This window comes from Notechis scutatus, chromosome 9 (assembly GCF_049901735.1).
Source record: "Notechis scutatus isolate UNSWTSFEM ecotype Mainland chromosome 9, rNotScu1.2, whole genome shotgun sequence".
NCBI lineage: Eukaryota > Metazoa > Chordata > Lepidosauria > Squamata > Elapidae > Notechis > Notechis scutatus.
This window is the reverse complement of record NC_142017.1, coordinates 17,239,283-17,257,618: the sequence shown is the minus strand read 5'-3', so window position 1 is coordinate 17,257,618 and position 18,336 is coordinate 17,239,283. Positions and strand designations below refer to the sequence as shown.

At 43.8% G+C, this 18,336-nt stretch overlaps 1 protein-coding gene across 2 annotated transcripts in view; it reads left to right on the top strand.

The window, feature by feature from the left end:
• Window positions 1-18,336, top strand: part of ESRP2 (epithelial splicing regulatory protein 2) — a 68,086-nt gene that overhangs the window by 45,351 nt on the left and 4,399 nt on the right. Inside the window, exons 12-16 of one of the 2 annotated variants that reach the window (XM_087971654.1) lie at window positions 3,147-3,368; window positions 5,772-5,970; window positions 8,449-8,668; window positions 11,219-11,393; window positions 17,291-17,402. In XM_087971654.1, coding sequence (XP_087827780.1) covers window positions 3,147-3,368; window positions 5,772-5,970; window positions 8,449-8,668; window positions 11,219-11,393; window positions 17,291-17,380 — 906 coding nt within the window. In that variant the 3' untranslated portion in view covers window positions 17,381-17,402. The remainder of the gene's footprint in view (window positions 1-3,146; window positions 3,369-5,771; window positions 5,971-8,448; window positions 8,669-11,218; window positions 11,394-17,290; window positions 17,403-18,336) is intronic. The other variant, XM_087971653.1, reaches the window with a different exon arrangement.

Sequence of the window (18,336 nt, the reverse complement as noted above, 5' to 3'; positions counted from 1 at the left end):
TTAATATGAAAAAGAGATGACAGACTTAGGCTGAGCCCAATAATAAGCCCAGCAGCTACAAAACAAAAGAATACACACAGATACAAAGAGAGAGAGAGAGAGAAAGACACACACACACACACACACACACACACACACACACACAAAATCAATCAACCAGGCCCACTTGAACAATGAAACCCTACATATTTTGTCCTTCCCAGAATGTTGCAAGTCCTCAGCCCCTCCAAAAGGACAATGCAAGCTGATGCAAGCCTCACTCCCTATTAATCCGGAAATAAAGTGCTCCAATGAGAGATATGAACCATGTTTGGGGGGGTTGCTGGGGTAGGGGGCAAGAGAGGAGGAAGGAGGCCCAATTTTTTTCATAGCTTCAGCTTGCATTATCCTGGCAAGATATACACCCCTCCCCCTCTTTAACACTGGATACAAGGATTATGTAGTTAGGGGTAGGGGGAGAAATCTGCCAAAAAATAATTGAGTGGTACAATTCCTTACACTTTTATGTACAATGGGAGCATATGCACTAAGACAAATTCCTTCTTTGTCTAATCACACTGGGCCAATAAAGAATTCTATTCTATTCTATTTCTATTTTCTCCTCTACATTCTATGCTATGCTATGCTGTGCTATTTCTATTTCTTTTATTTTAGAAAAACTTTATTAGCGATTAAAAAAGAAAAACACTATGTACAGTGTGTCTTAATGTTGTAGACAAAATCTGTATATACAAATACAAAATAAATAAACATATAAAACATATAAAACATACGTTTCTAATCAACTAAAATGGTGTGCTTTTTTCTTGGTAATGATTTTACTACTATTCATTTCTTATTTGGTAAACATTCTTAATTTAACTACTCCATTCATCAAATACATATCTTTTAAATTCCTGGTTTCTACTTCTATTTCCATTTTCTCCTCTACATTCTATGCTATGCTAATGCTATGCTATGCTATGCTATGCTTTCCTGCCCCTGCCTTAATGATCCATCTGTGAGAAGTAGCGCAGGATTCAGCCCCGTGTTTTATTTTGATCATTCCTGCCCAGCACCTAACAAGGAATTCTCTACCAGGGTTAATCAGTGTTTAAAGCTCTTCTCTCTCTCACCTCTGGGTTAAGAATTCAATGTAGGCCAGACGGCTAGCCCATTTGGAAGCATTTTGCTGAGGGAAGCTGATCTGCTTCCTTCTTCAGCAATTAAACAATTACAGAACCAGTTCAGCTTAATGAAGCAAAGATCAGAGGGAACCTTTTCACCTTGCGTGCGCTGCAGTTTTTAAGCCGGGTGTCTGGATTAGCCATTAAGCCACAATTTGTTTCGGCTGGACCAGTTTATCCCAGTTGCCCTGAACTGGCTTGCTATGGTGGATACGTTGGGGAAGGGCTGAATTCATTAGCCGAATTCAGGGTGTACTTTGATACCTTGATCTGTTAGAAAATGGTAAAAGGGAAACGGACTCAGGGGTGTGGGCTGCTGGGGGTTCGGGAGAGCCCCTAGCTAAGATTCTGCGCAGTTGAGAAGAACCCCCAAATCCCACTCCTGGCTGGCCCCACCCACCCCACTCCGCCCCTCCCAGGAGTCCCACGAGACCTGCTTTGGCTGCAGGTAAGTGCAGGGCTCGGGGAGGGCAAAAAACAGGCCTCCCGGAAATTCAGAAAGGCCTGAAATGGGCCCGTTTCCGACTTCCTGAGAGCCTTCGGAGCCCGGGGAGAGCAAAAATGTCCCCCCGCCATGGTGCAGGAGGCCAACTAGATCATGCCCATCATGGCCACGCCCACCCAACAACCAGGCAGAGAACCCATTGCTAAAATTTTTGAAGGGGATTAATGGGAAATTTGAGAAAGGAGGGAGAGAGGTGCATATTGGTAAAGGATGTATTCACCCTGGTATCTTCCAAGTAGAAAAGAGAACAGCTTGCCCTAAAATGACAGGACATTAATTCTATATAGTAAGTCGTGTGAATTTGGGTGGAAACCTTGCATTCACACGCACAAGCCATAGGTGCCCATAAAAGCAAAATTTCGACATAAGTGCTGAGTTAGAATTGCCACCTTGATTAAGTCAATTAATCAAGTAGAAGTTTAATTGAAGATGAAAGGTTGGAGAAGGCTTCTCAAATACGAGCGATTCTGTCACATGTTAACATAGGTAGCCCTCAATTTACAGCCATTCGTTTAATGGCCTTTCGAAGTTACAGCGACACTGAAAAAGTGACTTAGGACCGCTTTTCACATGACCGTTGAGAGCATCCCCCATGATCACATGATCAAAATTAGGATGCTTGGCAACTGGCATGTATTTATGACAATTGCAGTGTCCTGGGGTCATGTGATCACTTTTTGCGACTTTCTGATGAACAAAGTCAAGGAGGAAGCCAGATTCACTCAGTGTTAGCTAACTGCAGTGATTCACTTAACAATGGTGGAAGAAAGGTCATAAAACAGGACAAAATTAACAAAAGAAAACTGACCTAACAATGGTCCTGTTGGGCTATGGAAATTTGGGGGTCAGTTGTGGTCATAAGCTGAGGACTACCTCTAGAGGCTTTCACTCTTCCTAGTCCATAGGAGCCGCGATGGCACAGTGGTTAGAGTGCAATACTGCAGGCTACTTCTGCTGACTACCAGTTGCCTGCAATTTGGCAGTTCGAATCTCACTAGGTTCAAGGTTGACTCAGCCTTTCCATCCTTCTGAGGTGGGTAAAATGAGGGCCTAGATTGTTGGGGGCAATAGGCTGATTCTATAAACCACTTAGAGAGGGTCGTAAAGCACTGTGAAGTGGTATATAAGTCTAAGTGGCTATTGCTCTTCCTTCTTCCTTCCTCCCTTCCTTCTTTCCTTCCTTCCTCCCTCCCTCCCTTCCTTCCTTCCTTCCTTCTATCCATCCATCCAGTCAGTATTGCAGGCTGACTCTGCCCACTACCAACAGTTCAATCCTGATTGACTCAAAGTCGAGTCAGCCTTCCATCCTTCTGAAATGGGTAAAATGAGGACGCAGATTGTTGGGGGCAATAGGCTGACTCTGTAAACCACTTAGAGAGGGCTGTAAAGCACTGTGAAGTGGTATACAACTCTAAGGGCTATTGCTATATCTAAAGAGCTGTTCTCACTTTCGGTGAACTTTCTCCTTCCCCCAGGTTCTCAACCGATATATGTCAGCCCCGCTGATTGCCACTCTTCCTACCCCGATCGTCCCTGTCATCCCTCCTCCTTACACCATCGCTGCAGGCAGTGTGCGAGACTGTGTCCGCCTCCGAGGCCTGCCTTACACAGCTGGGATTGATGACATTTTGGAGTTCATGGGCGATGCAACCGGAGACATCAAACCGCATGGAGTTCACATGGTCCTGAACCAGCAAGTATGAAAGTGTTGTAATGTCCTCAAGCTTTTTGGAGCCATTGGCTCCCCGTGCAAATGTTCAGCACCTGTTGTGGGTATCTCACAGAGGGGTTGTCCTAGGGGTAGAATGGAGCAACCATAAACCAGAAGGTGGTCATGATTGGGGTTTTCTTCCATCCCTACAAGAGTCTTATTGGAAACTCTCTACCATCCTCAGCTTCCTTTTGTCCTTTTTCTGGATAGGTGGACCTACTTCCAAGGAAGTGATCCATAATTGCTTCACCCCACCCCACCCTAAAAATGTGTTTGGGGTGTTTATGAGATCTGGAAGGTTTCTTGAAACACATAGCATTCATTTATCCCAAAAGTTCTTTTCATAAAGGCAACTGGACTTCCTTAGTTTTTAACCTGAAAATGTTCCACTTCCCATTCTAGAAATGTCTTCAGTTCTGCTTCTCTTTTGAGAAGCAAAATGATCTCAAAGTGAAAACCAAGAAAAGCCAGTAGCCTTTGGGGCAACCATGAAAGAAGATTGGGAATCTCCATAGACATAGCGCCCCTTTATTCTGTGTTAAAATAATAACAACATGGGACATGGAGTCTTAAGCACCATGAATCATTGGCACATTGGTCTTGCCACCTTGAAACAGTTAAAATTGGGCTAATATTTTTTTTGAAAAGTCCTACCTTAGGCAGTTGGACAATTGGCCCATATTTTTCATTAGGAGGGAGAAAGGAAGGACGCAAAGAAACATTGATAGTTAACAGGGCTGGGAGCCATGGGAGTTGAAAGCAACTGCTGTCACCCAGCATTTCAAGAAAGCAGTTATGCCCGTTTGAAGCCAGCAACAACCTGCTAGAATTTCTCCATCTGCTAGGAATTGCATGACTAAAGATCGTGCTGCAACTTGCTAAAAATCTCCAGGGATTGCGATCTTCTCACACCTTTCTGCTTCACAGATTCCAGTCTTTTTCCTAAAGATTTCTCTTCTTGATCCAAGGTTGCAATTTTCCACTTTCTACATCTGATTAGAAATCCCCTCCCAACATTTTTTTTTGAACTGACCGCTTGAGGACAAGATATCTTGGTAGGTTTAGTGATGCCGTCATTTGCTATTGGATGTCAAAACACAAAACACATTGTTGAATAATTATTTTGCCATTCTGATCAGCCTAGTTGTATTTGCAAGCAGAGTTCCATAAAGTTCATCTGCTTATAGAGTACTTTTGAATTAGGAGTTTAAACCTTGTTAATTCTGTCTGATAATTTGGTTCTCTAAGGAAATGTGGAATATTCAGATTTAATCCTGCCAATAATCAGTCTTGGATATCTGATGAAAATGTCTGGGAAAGCACATGGTATTTCTTTGTTTGCAAAAAGAAGAAGGAAAACTAGTAGAATGTCAGCAGTATCCATCTTAGCTTGTGTAATAAGATTAGCTGAAAACGATACAGAGTTTGCCAAGCTTCCCAGAATGAAATTAAAAGATAGAGACTTGGAGTTAGTCCAGAATAAACATGAATACAAATGAAAAGAACCAGCTTACTTTATGCTGCAAAAGAAAAGCAAAGGGAATATTTTTGTGATTCTTTTTTTAAATGCAAAAACACAAATAACAAAAACCTAAACCCATAGCCAATGAAACAATGGACAACTATGCAAGCCAACTGTGGAACATTATTATGGTTGGTCCCACAGCGAGCCAGCTGTTTAGACTGGATTTGGCATTGTTATCCATCTATTGAGACCTTCTCGAGGACCTGAAAGGCAGATGTGGATGTTTGATGGTATTAGAGATATCATCATAGGATGTCAGCTGTTCCAAGCAAAGCTGCCTTTTGCAATTGACCGAAGGTGATTTTTTGTCAATGCTGATGGTGTTCGAGTGGTGCTCCAGATATGTCTATGGAGGAGACTCTCCATCATCCAGGTCATGGTTGTCCCAAAGGTGCTTTTCTAAGAGTTTCTGGTTTTTCTTTGAAGACATTGTGCCCAGATTGTGCCCATGGAGTCTATTACTATTGGTACTACCTTTGCTTTCTTTGACCACCGTCGTTCTACTTCTGTTTGAAGGTATTTGTATTTTATTACAATGATTATTATATCCCACCAAAGTCTCGCCGAAACAAACACAGCAGCACAAGTTGTTTATTTAGCATATGGTACCCAATGTCAGGAAATCTACTACGCAAGACACAAGCTAGACACAATGTGCAGTGTGAAATGCTGAATGCAGGTTTGTTCCTTTCTACTTCACAAGGTCACTAACCAATATTTTTCTTTCTTTCTTTTTCTTTCCTTCCTTCTTTCCTTTTCTCCTTCCTTCCCTTTCTCCTTCCTTTCCTCCTTTCTTCCTTCCTTTCCTCCTTCCTTCCTTCCTTCTTTTCCTCTTTCCTTCCTTTCCTCCTTCCTTCCTTCCAGGGCCGGCCCTCAGGTGATGCCTTTATCCAGATGAAATCTTCCGACCGAGCCTTCTTAGTGGCCCAGAAGTGTCACAAGAAAATGATGAAGGACCGTTACGTGGAAGTCTTCCAGTGTTCAGGAGAGGAGATGAATTTTGTTTTAATGGGTGGCACTTTAAACCGTAGTGGATTGTCTCCGCCCCCTTGTAAGTTACCATGTAAGTCTGGAATCCTTCGCCTGCTCTGTGCTGCTCTCAACTCCCCCGCTGGTAGGTGCTGATGGACAGCAGAATGGGGCCCGTTTCTTTTGGGATCACCTCTGATCAGGAATCCGCTTTCTGGGATTGCAAGCTGGGCAAAAATGAGAGGTGATTGGCAGGCGCTTTTCTGGAAGCTGCCCACAGTAGGAAGGTGTCAGCGTGGGCCAATGTTTTGCATCCAGTTAACTTGTGGTGTGTTGCTAGAATCACAGTGTTGAGAGGTTTTTTTGGGGGGGTATCAAACCAAAACAGCAACAACAACAGAGGATATCATTGGTAATACTAACAATGGGGTGTTGATATTAAAAGAATAGAAAATGTTTTTTAAAAAGTGGCCTGGAAAATTGCAGATCTGTCCTGAAAATTTACACTAAATTGCTTGCAAGCCACCTTTTCTGCCAAAACAGACCTACAAATGCTGGTATATCAGAGGTATTATCCATTCAGGGTTGCAAATCAAGTATGATTTTATCTTTCCGTTGGGATGGAATCATTATTTTGGCCATCCACTATGATTAAAGAGGTCTAGACATTCACATTGTTTTCGTAAATTCTAAATAATAGGATTAGAGTTAGGATTATGCACATTTTTCATGCACCCAGCAACAAGCCTAAAATCTTGTTAACAGTCTGACAGATTTTATGCCTTCAAAGAAGGGTTATTAGTTGAAAAATCTGCTACTTAAGGAAAAAAGAGGGGAAATATAAGGTCATTTAAAACAAAACTACAAGAGGTGCTAAAGGGGAAGGATATCTTTTATTAGTTTTCCTTTTTTAAAGCATAAAGTACAAGTGTTACAATTGCCTTATGGGTGAGATGGATCGGCATATAAATTTAAGAATTAAATAAAACATGACAGGTGGTTCTCGACTTACATCATGGCATCTGATCAAAATTTGGGGCTCTTGGCATCCGGCATGGTGACATTCCCAGCTGGCTTCCAAACAGCAATGGGGAAAGCCAGATTTATTTAACATCCATGTGATTCACTTAAACAACAGCAATGATTTGCTTAACAACTGTGGCAAAAAGAGGTTGTAAAATTAGCCATAACTCGTTCAACAACCACTTTGTTTAGCAATGGACATTCTGGTCTCGATTCTGGTTGTAAGAGGAGGACTACCTATATATATAGGTAGTATATAGCCAGGTCCCTGCAATATGTTAAAACTGCAATTCCTAAAGTTTCTCATTTATTGTTTTCTTTCTTCTAAGAACCAAGAGGCATTCTGGGCTGCAGTTTTCCTAGTGCTAATAAACTGATCAGGATCTAATTGGCTTTAAATCCACTATAAATAAATGTCACCTTTTGCCGAATTTCAGTAGCTGCCTTTGGAAGCCTTTCTGCTTTGTCCTGCCCTGAGATTAATGTTATTTTAACCCAGGGAAGACTTAATCTACAGAGGCTGCCTGTTGTTATTGAAGACAGAGAGTCTCTAGGGGGACAGGAGTTCTAACAAAAACCAAGAAGGAATGATGAAATCCGTTGGGTTTACAGAGCCTGTTGTAAACAGTATCTCTGGTTGTGTTGAATGACAATTTGTGACTTGGCTCTTTTGATGGAGGGAAAGGAAAGAAAAGAAAAGGAAAAAAAGGGAGAGGAGAGGGGAGGGAAGGAAAAAGGAAAGGAAAGGAGGAAAGGGAGGAAAGGGAAAGGAAGGGGAAGGAAGGGAAGGAGGAAAGGAAAGGAAAGGAAGGAGGAAAGGAAAGGAAAGGAAGGAAAGAGAAGGGAAAGGAAAGGGAAAGGAAAGGGAAAGGAAGGGAAGAGAAGGGAAAGGAGGAAAGGAAGGAAAGGGAAAGGGAAAGGAAGGGAAGGAAGGGAAGGAGGAAAGGAAAGGAAAGGAGGAAAGGAAGGAAAGAGAAGGGAAAGGAAAGGAAAGGAAAGGGAAAGGAAGGAAAGAGAACGGAAAGGAGGAAAGGAAGGAAAGGGAAAGGGAAAGGAAGGGAAGGAAGGGAAGGGGAAGGAGGAAAGGAAAGGAAAGGAGGAAAGGAAGGAAAGAGAAGGGAAAGGAAGGAAAGAGAAGGGAAAGGAAGGAAAGGAAGAAATTCTGCCAGTCTACATCTTGTTTTAGGGTCAGCTTAAAGCTCAGAGTAACACTGCAGGAAGACAGATCGTTGCTGCTTTCTGATACAGAAGAGATTATAATCCTCTTTTTTGAAATTGGTACAGTTAGGGCCTTCGGATGCTTGCCTTGCCATTCCAGCGAGACACGTTTGAGCCCAGAAGCGAAACCTTGGAAAGCCTTAAAACGATGACTCGGAATACACTAAGCAGACCAAGGCGCTTTGTGGGAACTGTTGCTTTTCCCTTCTAGCTGATAGGCGTCCCCAAACCCCTTGCTCATCTATTTTTTTTTCCCAAAGTCAACAGCAGCTGCCCAGCAGAATCTCTGTGGCTGACTTGCTCCCTGGTTTGCTTTGTCTTCCCACTTCAGGCCTTTCTCCTCCCGCCTACGCTGCTTTTCAGACAGCAGCCACCGCGGTCATCCCAGCAGAAGCTGCAATATACCCATCACAAGCCCTCTTGCCTCCAACCAGGACTCAACAAGCTGCAGCCGCAGCTGCAGCGGCTGCAGCAGCTGTCACTCCAGCTGTCACTTACTACCCCACTCAGGCAGCTCAACTTTACATGAATTACACCGCTTACTATCCCAGGTACTATTGAATGTTGGCGCATTACTTTTCTGCTACGTTTTGGGACCAAAGCTTTGCAACTCATTTCAAGTTTCAAGTGCCATTGGGTTTTTTTAAGTTTCTAGTCCTTGCAGTTCTTGAAATGCATTTGTAAGATGCTTAACATTTAAGATCTCAAGGAATGAAGAGAACTGATACTGTTGATTCAAGGTCCAGGTGGGATGAAGTTCTACCTCTGAAGAACGTAAGGGCCTCAATTAAAGACAAAATGCCACATCAATTTGAAGCCGGGTCTTCAGTATCATGGATTATTAACAGAATAACAGAGTTGGAAGGGACCTTGGAGGTCTTCTAGTCAAGCCCCCTGCTCAAGCAGGAGACCCTATATGATTTCTGACAAGTAGTTATCTAGCATCTTCTTCAAAGCTTCCAGTAATGGAGCCCTTGTTCTCTGCTTGAAATTCAGCTAATGTTTGGCCATTTTGGCCAGTTTTCGTTTTCTACGCAATATTGAAGCCCCGATCCTCTGTATGGCAGCCAACATGGCCCATGTGCAGGAGTTTGAATCCTCTTGCTTGCTTTTATCTTTGGACTGGGGCAGGTAACAAACTTGTAAATAAATGCAAAAGCTAATAAAGATTGTCTGAAGATCTGGAGCTGGACAAAATTCCAGCCCCATATTTGTTGAAGAATACTTATGTGTCCTCAACAGTTACCTTGGCCCAATTCTAGGCCTTCCCAAACTTTTCTTCCACCACCAAGTCTGTTGGGACAGAGAAGGGTTATTCAGCTGGTTTTTTCCCCCAGGATTCCATGACCTGGTGCACGGTGGAGGAGAAGTTGCATTAAATTTACGGAGTTTGCAAGCCACTGCTACACGTTTGTCCTTGCATTCTCTTTTTCACCTTCAAATTCTAGCTGCTACATAGCCCCGGGACATAATTTATTTTTGTGCATTCCTGTTTTGTCCTTCAAAGGGCAGAAAGTGAGCTGACAGGGTTTATTGCAAGGTTAAGAAGGGAACTAGTGCTTTCAGTATCACAAAAAGATTTTTTTAAAAAACAAAACAAGCAGAGGTACAAAATTTAGTAAAATTGGTTGACCGACGTGTCAAAGAAAATAATATCCAAGGTCTGTTTTAGTAGCAAATGCTAGAACTAGAAATGTGTGTGAGGCCATTCTTGCAAAGGTGAGCCCAACTAACCCCAGCCCGATGCCCTCAGATTATGTTGACTGCAATTCCCAAACTTTGTAAACATCATAGTGTTGCCTGCTTGTGAGCACCACAGCAGAATCAATTAGTCACAAAAGGGTTTGTGGACGGAGTAGGAAGTTGCCAAATTGCACCGGGCTTGTGGATTTTGGACACCCGGAATTCTAGGCCACTAGAGAGTTTGCTGAGAATTCTGGGAGTTGAAGTCTGCCCATCAGGTAGCATCTATGTTGGACATATATGTTTCACTGGAAGATAGTAGTAATACATGGGTATGAACAAATACCCATGTATTTGCAAATTGTCTGAGGCTCCAAAGAGGATCTCTGCCCAGCAGTGTTTTTCACTCTTTGGTGGCAACTTTAAGATGTGTGGACTTCAGGTCCCAAAACATGTTATCTAGTATTACTGGAAGTACTGGGCTGATCTAATCTAACTGGAGCAGCTTTAGAGGAGTAGATTGGTGCTCAAGTTGGGATAATGGATTTGCAATGACTTCTGCTATTCAACTCACCCAATCAAGATCAAGGGAGGTATAATACCAGTCTAGAAAGCCTTAGTAAGACCACACTTAGAGTATTGCATCCAGTTTTGGTCATGACACTATAAAAAAGATGTTGAGACTCTAGAAAGAGTGCGGAGAAGAGCAACCAGGATGATGAGGGGACTGGAGGCTTAAACATTTGATGAACTGTTGCAGGAACTGGGCATGTCTAGTCTAGTGAAGAGAAGGACCAGGGGAGAAAGGAGAGCAGTCTTGCAGTATTTGAGGGGCTGCCACAGAGAAAAGGAGCTCAAGCTATTTTCCAAAGCACCTGAAGGCCAGACAAGGAACAATTGATTCAACCTAGAAAGAAGGAGACATTTCCTGACAGTGAGAAACAATCAATCAATGGAACAGAAGTTGCCTTCGGAAGTTGTGGAAGCTTCATCACTGAAGTCTTTCAAGAAGAGACTGGACAAAAGAGACTTGTCAGAAATGGTGTAGGATCTCCTGCTTAGGCAGCGGGTTGGACTAGAATATATGACCTAGAAGGTCCCTTCCAACTCTGTAAATCTTAATCTAATCTAATTAACCTTCTTTGCAAGCAAGTAGCTATTGGAATCATTTATTCAATTCCCATGTTTTTATAAGAGGTTTTATCAATCTTGGTAACTTTAAGATGTGTGCATTTTAACTCCCCGAATTCCCCAACCAGTGCTGGCTGGGGAATTCTGGGAGTTGAAATCCACACATCTTAAAAGGTGCCACCAAGGTTGAAAGACATTGTTGAAGAGAGTCTTCTGATCCAAGTAATGCGGTAACATCTGGGAAACAACAGCCCTTCAACCGCCATGTTCTGTTCCTCTTCTTTCAGCCCTCCAGTGTCTCCAACCACAGTTGGCTACATCACGGCTCCTCAAGCTGCTGTGGCAGCCGCCTCAGCTTCCCACACTCCTATGGTCCCTCAAGCAGGCGCTCTTGTCCGGATGCAAGGATTGCCCTACAATGCCGGAATGAAGGAAATCCTCAGCTTTTTCCAAGGGTACCAGGTGAGTGACTTCACCTTCTCCTGATAAGACAATCTCGTCACGGTGGGCATGTCCAGGGGTGAGATTCACAGTTTTTAACAACCGGTTCTGTGGGTGTGGCTTAGTTGGTGGGCGTGGCTTGGTGGTCATGTTACTGGCTGGGCGTGGCCAATTCAACATCACTCACATCGAGGCACGGATCTCCTCGCCTGGCCTCTCATGACTGTGGGGATGCTGCAACAGTCGTGAGTGTGAAAAATGATCATGTCACTTTTTTCAGTGCCATTGTAACTTTGAATGGTCGCTCCACACAAGCAAAGTACCAGCAAAGGAAGGGAAAAAAAAAACTCCAGAGAGGTTCCTGAGACAGGAAGTCTAGTCCTGCCAAGAATGTAATAAGGATTATCGGAGAGGCAGTTTCTGTAAGCAACACCAGAATGTTTCCTTCCTGCCTTCCTTACAGGATTAGGCCAGTCATTTCTTCTAACAACCGGTTCTCCGAACTGTTTAGAATGTTAACAACCGGTTCTAGCAAATAGGTGCGAACTGGTAGAATCCCACCCCTGGGCATGTCCCAAGTCTTGTTCTGGAGAGCAGCTTTTCAACGCCAGAGGGAGCCGCAGCCTTCTGAGACCTTCCAACATTGGGAAATGAAGGTCTAATGTTAAATATTCAAGGCAGAGGGGTGTTTAAACGTACAGGTAATCCTTGACTTATAACCATTTGTGTAATGACTGTTTAAAGTTAAAACAGCACTGAAAAAAGTGGCTTAGGACCATTTTTTCCCCCACTAATGAGATGTTGCAGCATCTTCATGGTCACATGATCAAAACCCAGACCCTTGACTCATATTTATGATGGTTGCTGTAGCTTGGGGGGGGGAATCATGTGATCCAGCTTTTATGACCTTCTGATGAGCAGAGTCAAATGGGGAAGCCAGATTCACTTAACAACTGTGGCGAGGAAGGTCATAAACTGGGGCAAAATTCACTTCACTGTCTTGCTCAGCGACAGAAATCGAGGCCATAAGTCGAGGACTATCTGCACAGCCAAGTTAACAGGACCACAAAACCTTTTGTTTTAGTGAAATCATTATGGGGAGACAAGCGTCCAACATTGAAGAATGTCTGTTGAATTAGAGACTGTGTCCCTTTGGTGCAATGATGTCATCGCCCTGATGACTGAAATTGGGGCTTGGGCATCCTTTGACACCCCATTTGCAATGACCATCTGTCCCAAATGATGCCTTTTGCCCATTTCCATCATGTCAATTGCCATGGAGATTTCATCCACTTAATGCCAAGTCGGTCTCAACGGGATCTGGTAGAATAAGATTTCACTCTCTAATGAAGTTGCATAACGGCAAAGAAAGTGACTTTTTCTTCTTAAAATCACTGGTTTCCATTTTTTAAGGTGCTGGGTCTTTTTAATCTTCAAAATGACCTTTGATACTATGAGTTTTGATCCTCCGTAGGTCACTTTTTCCCCCTTGGGGCACAATATGCATTCCTGTCCTCACACTTTTAACTAATTCTTCTGGCATCTTATCCTGGTTTAGGTTTTCTTCTCCATTTAGGGAGAGCGAGTGTACCAGTGAAGCCAGAGGATTGGGGGACAATCACAATTGACTCCCAATCCCCTGACTTCCCAGGACAAACCCCCCTCCACAAGTGGCCATTCCTACCAAATAGAGAGCAAACCCCACTCCCTTCTGGCACTGATGATATTACCTAGTTGGGTCATGAAACATCTGCAAGAAAACCACCAAGCTCAGAGAGCCCCAAGGATACCACAGTTCAACCCTGAGCTACGAATATTCTCTTCATTTGTTGGAGCAACAGAGAAAGTAATGGGGGATATTTCACTTTCCTGTTGTTACTTTCTTTCTAGACCTATTTCCTTTTCTGTGTTACACACACACACACACACACACACACACACACACACACACCTCATAGCTGTTAAATGTGCCCAATCTTTATTGGACTCTATAGGTTAAATATTAAAATGAGTTAAATGTTTTTTAAAGTAATGTTTGTTTGTTTTTACAAAGCTTGGGATTCTTTCCTAAGCTTTCCATAATCCCCATTTTGGTTACAGAATGGTCTATGTTGAGACTGACTCTACTTCTTGCACTCTCTCTCTCTCTCTCTCTCTCTCTCTCTCTCTCTCTCTCTCTCTGTGTGTGTGTGTGTGTGAAATACAACAGCCACACATAGAAAGGGGAGATTAACTCCTTGCATTACTTTGTGAAATGGATCTTGATTTCTGATTAGCCTCTCCTCCTGTGAACAAGGACAAAAGTACACAGGTTTTGTTTTTTTGAGATTGCTTTCTCCTCTGGGCAACCTTTCAACTCTGGTTCTTCCCTCAGGAATTATGGGAATTGCAGTCTTAGCACCTCCGGAAGCTAACAGGGAAAGTCACAGTCCCCCCCGCCCGTCCCCAGCCTTTCCTCTTGAAAGTTATTTACGCCCTGCTTGAAGGCGCCCTCTCGTGGCATGTTCTTGTATTAACTGGTGAGGCATCTTTGCTCGTGGCACAGGGGAGGGCTCATATTGTGTTTCAAGGGGCCTTCAAACATTGCGCTGCCTGTACCAAATTTTTTATTTATTTGATTTATTTGATTTGTCAATCGCTTACAAGATAATAGGTATAAGTATAAACATAGTTATGAATGCATGAAATGGATACATATAAGAAAAATAAACAATAGGACAGGGACGGTAGGCACGTAGGTGCGCTTATGCACGCCCCCTACAGACCTCTTAGGAAAGGGGTGAGGTCAATAGTAGACAGTCTAAGGTTAAAGTTTTTGGGGTTTGGGGAAGAAACCACAGAGTCAGGTAGAGTATTCCAGACATTGAGATTTCAGACATTGAGTATTCCAGACGTTGAGGTTGCAACAACCTTGCCTTGGGGTGGGTTTTCCCTGCGTGAAAAAAACCCAAGGCGAGAATGAGCCTTAGATGCCATAAAAAGACAGTTGCTTTGACCAATAGGCGACATTGTCCCTCTCATAACCTTGTGGCTGATGGCTACTCATGGAAATGGAGGCTGTTGAGAGCCAGTGGGGTATCATGGTGAAGGGGTTGGACTGTCACTAGGGACCAAGTTCCTCCCTCGGGCACGACGAGTGTCTTTAATCCAGTCCCTCCGATTCAGCCCCATAGCTAGAATGCTTCAGTATGGAAGCTTCCAGGGGGATTTTGCATCAGCTCCTATATTGGTATGTAGAGATGACGATGGCAGACAGGAGCAATGGCAGAAAAGTTGAAGCAGATGCTGGAGGAGGAAAATAGCTGCAACCTCTTTCGGTACACTTTCCCTGAGTCCTCCTTTCCTTTGTGTTTCAGTCCTTCTGTTCTGGGTTCTTGTCCTTGATCTTAATCCAGTGTGGTGGCCTAGAGGTGAAGCTCTCACCTCACAATCAAGAGGCTGTGAGTTCGATCCTAGGCAGAGGCTAATATTTGGAATAGACTCTCCTGCTCAAGCAGGGGGTTGAACTGGATGACCCCCAAGGTCCCTTCCAACTCTGTTATTCCATGTAGTGACTGAAGGACAACAGCAGACCTGGTTGAGAAATATAAATTGGCCAACTAGTCTGTGTCTGTTAGCATCTCATTTATCTGTACAATTTAAGGGGTAGGGAAGCCCTTCTACATCTTGGATTGCTTTTGAACTTAAGCCGTTGGTTGCCGATATTGCTGAGTGAGTGGAGAAGGAGAAGAAACAGGAGTTTTGGTTGGGGGGTTCAACTGAGGGAGGGGAAGAGCCAGGGACATGGCTGCTGATGATGATGATTATGATGATGATGGCCCTCCCCTGTGGATTTAGAGCAAGGGTCTTCAAACTTGGCAAGTTTAAGACTTGTGGACTTCAACTCCCAGAATTCCTGAGCTAACATGACTGGAGGAGAAATTCAGGGAGCTGAAGTCCACAAGTCTTAAAGCTATCAAGTTTGAAGATCCCTAGCCTAGAGAAACAGCCACATCTTCCCAACCTTATAAAAAGCCAATAGAGACAGGATCATTTCAGTCTGTAGGTCAAGGGTCTTCAAACTTGGCAATTTAAGACTTGTGGACTTCAACTCCCAGAATTCCTGAGCTAAGATGACTGGAGGAGAAATTCAGGGAGCTGAAGTCCACAAGTCTTAAAGCTATCAAGTTTGAGGACCCCTAGCCTAGAGAAACAGCCACATCTTCCCAACCTTATACAAAGCCAATAGAGACAGGATCATTTCAGTCCGTAGGTCAAGGGTCTTCAAACTTGGCAATTTAAGACTTGTGGACTTCAACTCCCAGAATTCCTGAGCTAAGATGACTGGAGGAGAAATTCAAGGAGTTGAAGTCCACAAGTCTTAAAGCTGTCAAGTTTGAAGACCCCTGACTTAGAGTCTTGCTTGCTGCAGAGCTACTTGGGAAGCAACCAGCCCAGGAAACATTCTCCAACAAGGACTTACGGTCTTCTGCTCTCTTGTTGTTGTATCTCATTATCTGGGTGGGCATCAAAAAGGCAACACACCAAGCAAGAATGGTGTCACCAAAAGCAACTTTGTGGGTGGTGAAGTGATCTCAAGTCATCTGCCTCACGCACTGGCATCTACTGTCCTACGGTTTGTGTTGAGGAAGCTGCTAGGCTGGGACCAAGGGACTGACATGTCTGTGTGCATATCTCCCTTTTCTTGAAAATGGGTGGGGAGACCATGTTCGTTCTAAGGTATTTTCACCTGTCTTCTTCCTTTTATCCCTAATTAGAAGGCAAATCTTGGTAGTCCTTCCTTTCTCTCTCCTTTATTTAAGAGATGTTCCTGCTGTTTTTCCTTTTCTACTCAGTATAGGTAAAGGCAATATTTCTTTCACTCTCTCTCTCATCTTCCTTTCCTCCTCTTCCAAACCATGCTGAAATAAGACCACCAGGAAGTCCTCAACTTTATTGCCTAGATATTTTGTTTCCAGAGACTGGAAAAATGTACGAGAAGATACGCTTCACTTCATGCTGGCTTATGGCTTTGATGTATTTATCAGACCATTATGGAAACAGAACCTTAGATTAGATGAGCCCCAAATGAATCTAAGATTGGAATTCTTGTGTTCATTGACATAACACGGGCGATGCAGTAGGAAATCATGGTTTCTCGGTGAATGAGTTCTCCTGATTTCCTTCTCTGAAAGCATTTTTGGCCCTGGCTTGTTCTTTTCAATTTATAATCCAGCTGTAGTTTCGGATCTCTCCACCTTTTCTGAAACATACATTTGCTAGAAGTTTGGGCAACACTGATCCTGCATTGTGTTTTAAAGCCAAGGCAATCATTTCCAATCTTCTTGTGAAGAACCTGCTTATAGGAAGCTTCTTGTAGCTGGTTTCCATTGCTTCCGGTTGTTGTCTAAGTCTCCCTGAGTTCTGAATTTCACCATTCAGCCAGTGTGGGAGAAACCTGCGGACGATCTGGACGTGATGGCCATGTGGTGCTTTCTATTGGTTTTCCCATCTCCTTTGCTCTTCATACTTCTAGTTGCTTTTTCCCACAGCTTTTCTTACATGCTGGCTAAGCCTGGCACATCAACCAACCAAGATGAAACCAACTTGCTGCTATGAAGATGTACCTGTTAACAAATGAACTTTTTTTTGCAGATCCCCCCCCCAAAGTCATGTCTAAGCCATGGCCAAGCTTTAATACTTGCTGGCTTCAGTGGCCAATTTGGAAATTTGGAAGCTGATTCCAACAGGTTTGCAACCCATCACCTGTTGGGCTGAGCTCTGAGGCAGGCCTCCCTCACTTTCTTTGTTGATGGAAACTGTAACACCCCCCCCCCACACTCCCCATAAAGAAAAATGGCAAGTGCTGATGGGGGGAAATGGTGGCTTGCCACCTGCTCCTTCTCTTGCTGACCTTCTGTATCACACTTGTACTGTAGTATGCTCCTGATGACTACAATGGCCTCATTCAGCTCAACGACCAAGCAAGGGGCGTGTTACAAGCACCGAAAGACTGGGTTTGCTTGTAAGTGTTGGTAACCGCCAGAGAAGGTAAGCTTGGATTGGCTGAAGCGGAGCTCTTTGGTGGTGAATGGAAATGATTCTGCGGGGGAGATGATTTTTGTTCCCTTTTCCCTTTCTTTCAAACCAAAAAAAAATTCCCCAAACCAGCCAATCACGTTTCATCCTCCCTTCCTAGCTCATGATGGGATTTTGCTTGCTTAACACTTCCTTGCTTGGGCACGTCGCATGACTTCACTAACTCAATGGTGATGTTGAACGCCTCAATTTGCTTGTGCTTCTGGATGAACATTGAGGAGAACGTTGGGAGGTTTGGGGCTTTTGAAGTTTGTGTGGCATTCTCTCATTCATTGGGGTTGTTGCTGTTTTGGGGAAGCAAGGGTTCCTTCCTGCAGCCATCAACAGCTGTGTGGGCCACTCTCCATTGGTCCTGTGGTCAGATGTGGAGCAGGAAAAGCAAAATACTGGGGACGGAAGGAAGAGGAAGCGTCATTTAATTGGTGTCCTGGTGGTTCTTCCATTTCTCACAGCCCACTTGGGAGACCCCAAGAGGTCTTGAGAATGCTTAAGGCCCAGCCACCACCTGCAGGGTACCAGTTTAGGAAGGGTACGGTGTGACTAGTTAAGAGTTGGGGATTTATTTGCCTAGGTTTCAGATCTGCTTTGTGTAGTCTGGCTGCTAACTGGTCAAGCAGATGATGGTAGAAGTGTTCATAGCCCTCAGCTTCTTCAAAAGAATGAGCCAATCAAACATTTGGGAGTCTGCTGCCTCAAACATGCTGGGGTGTTTTTGTAGAAAACTGACATCTTCACACCGGTTATTTGATAACTGTTAAATTTCTACTACTGGTAGATCTCTGCCCATCAGACACAGGGCAACAGGAGCTCATGGCGGACTCAACGCTGAACATGTGTGGACATGCATCCAATTCCCTCCCCACTGCCAAAGCAGCTACCATAGAGA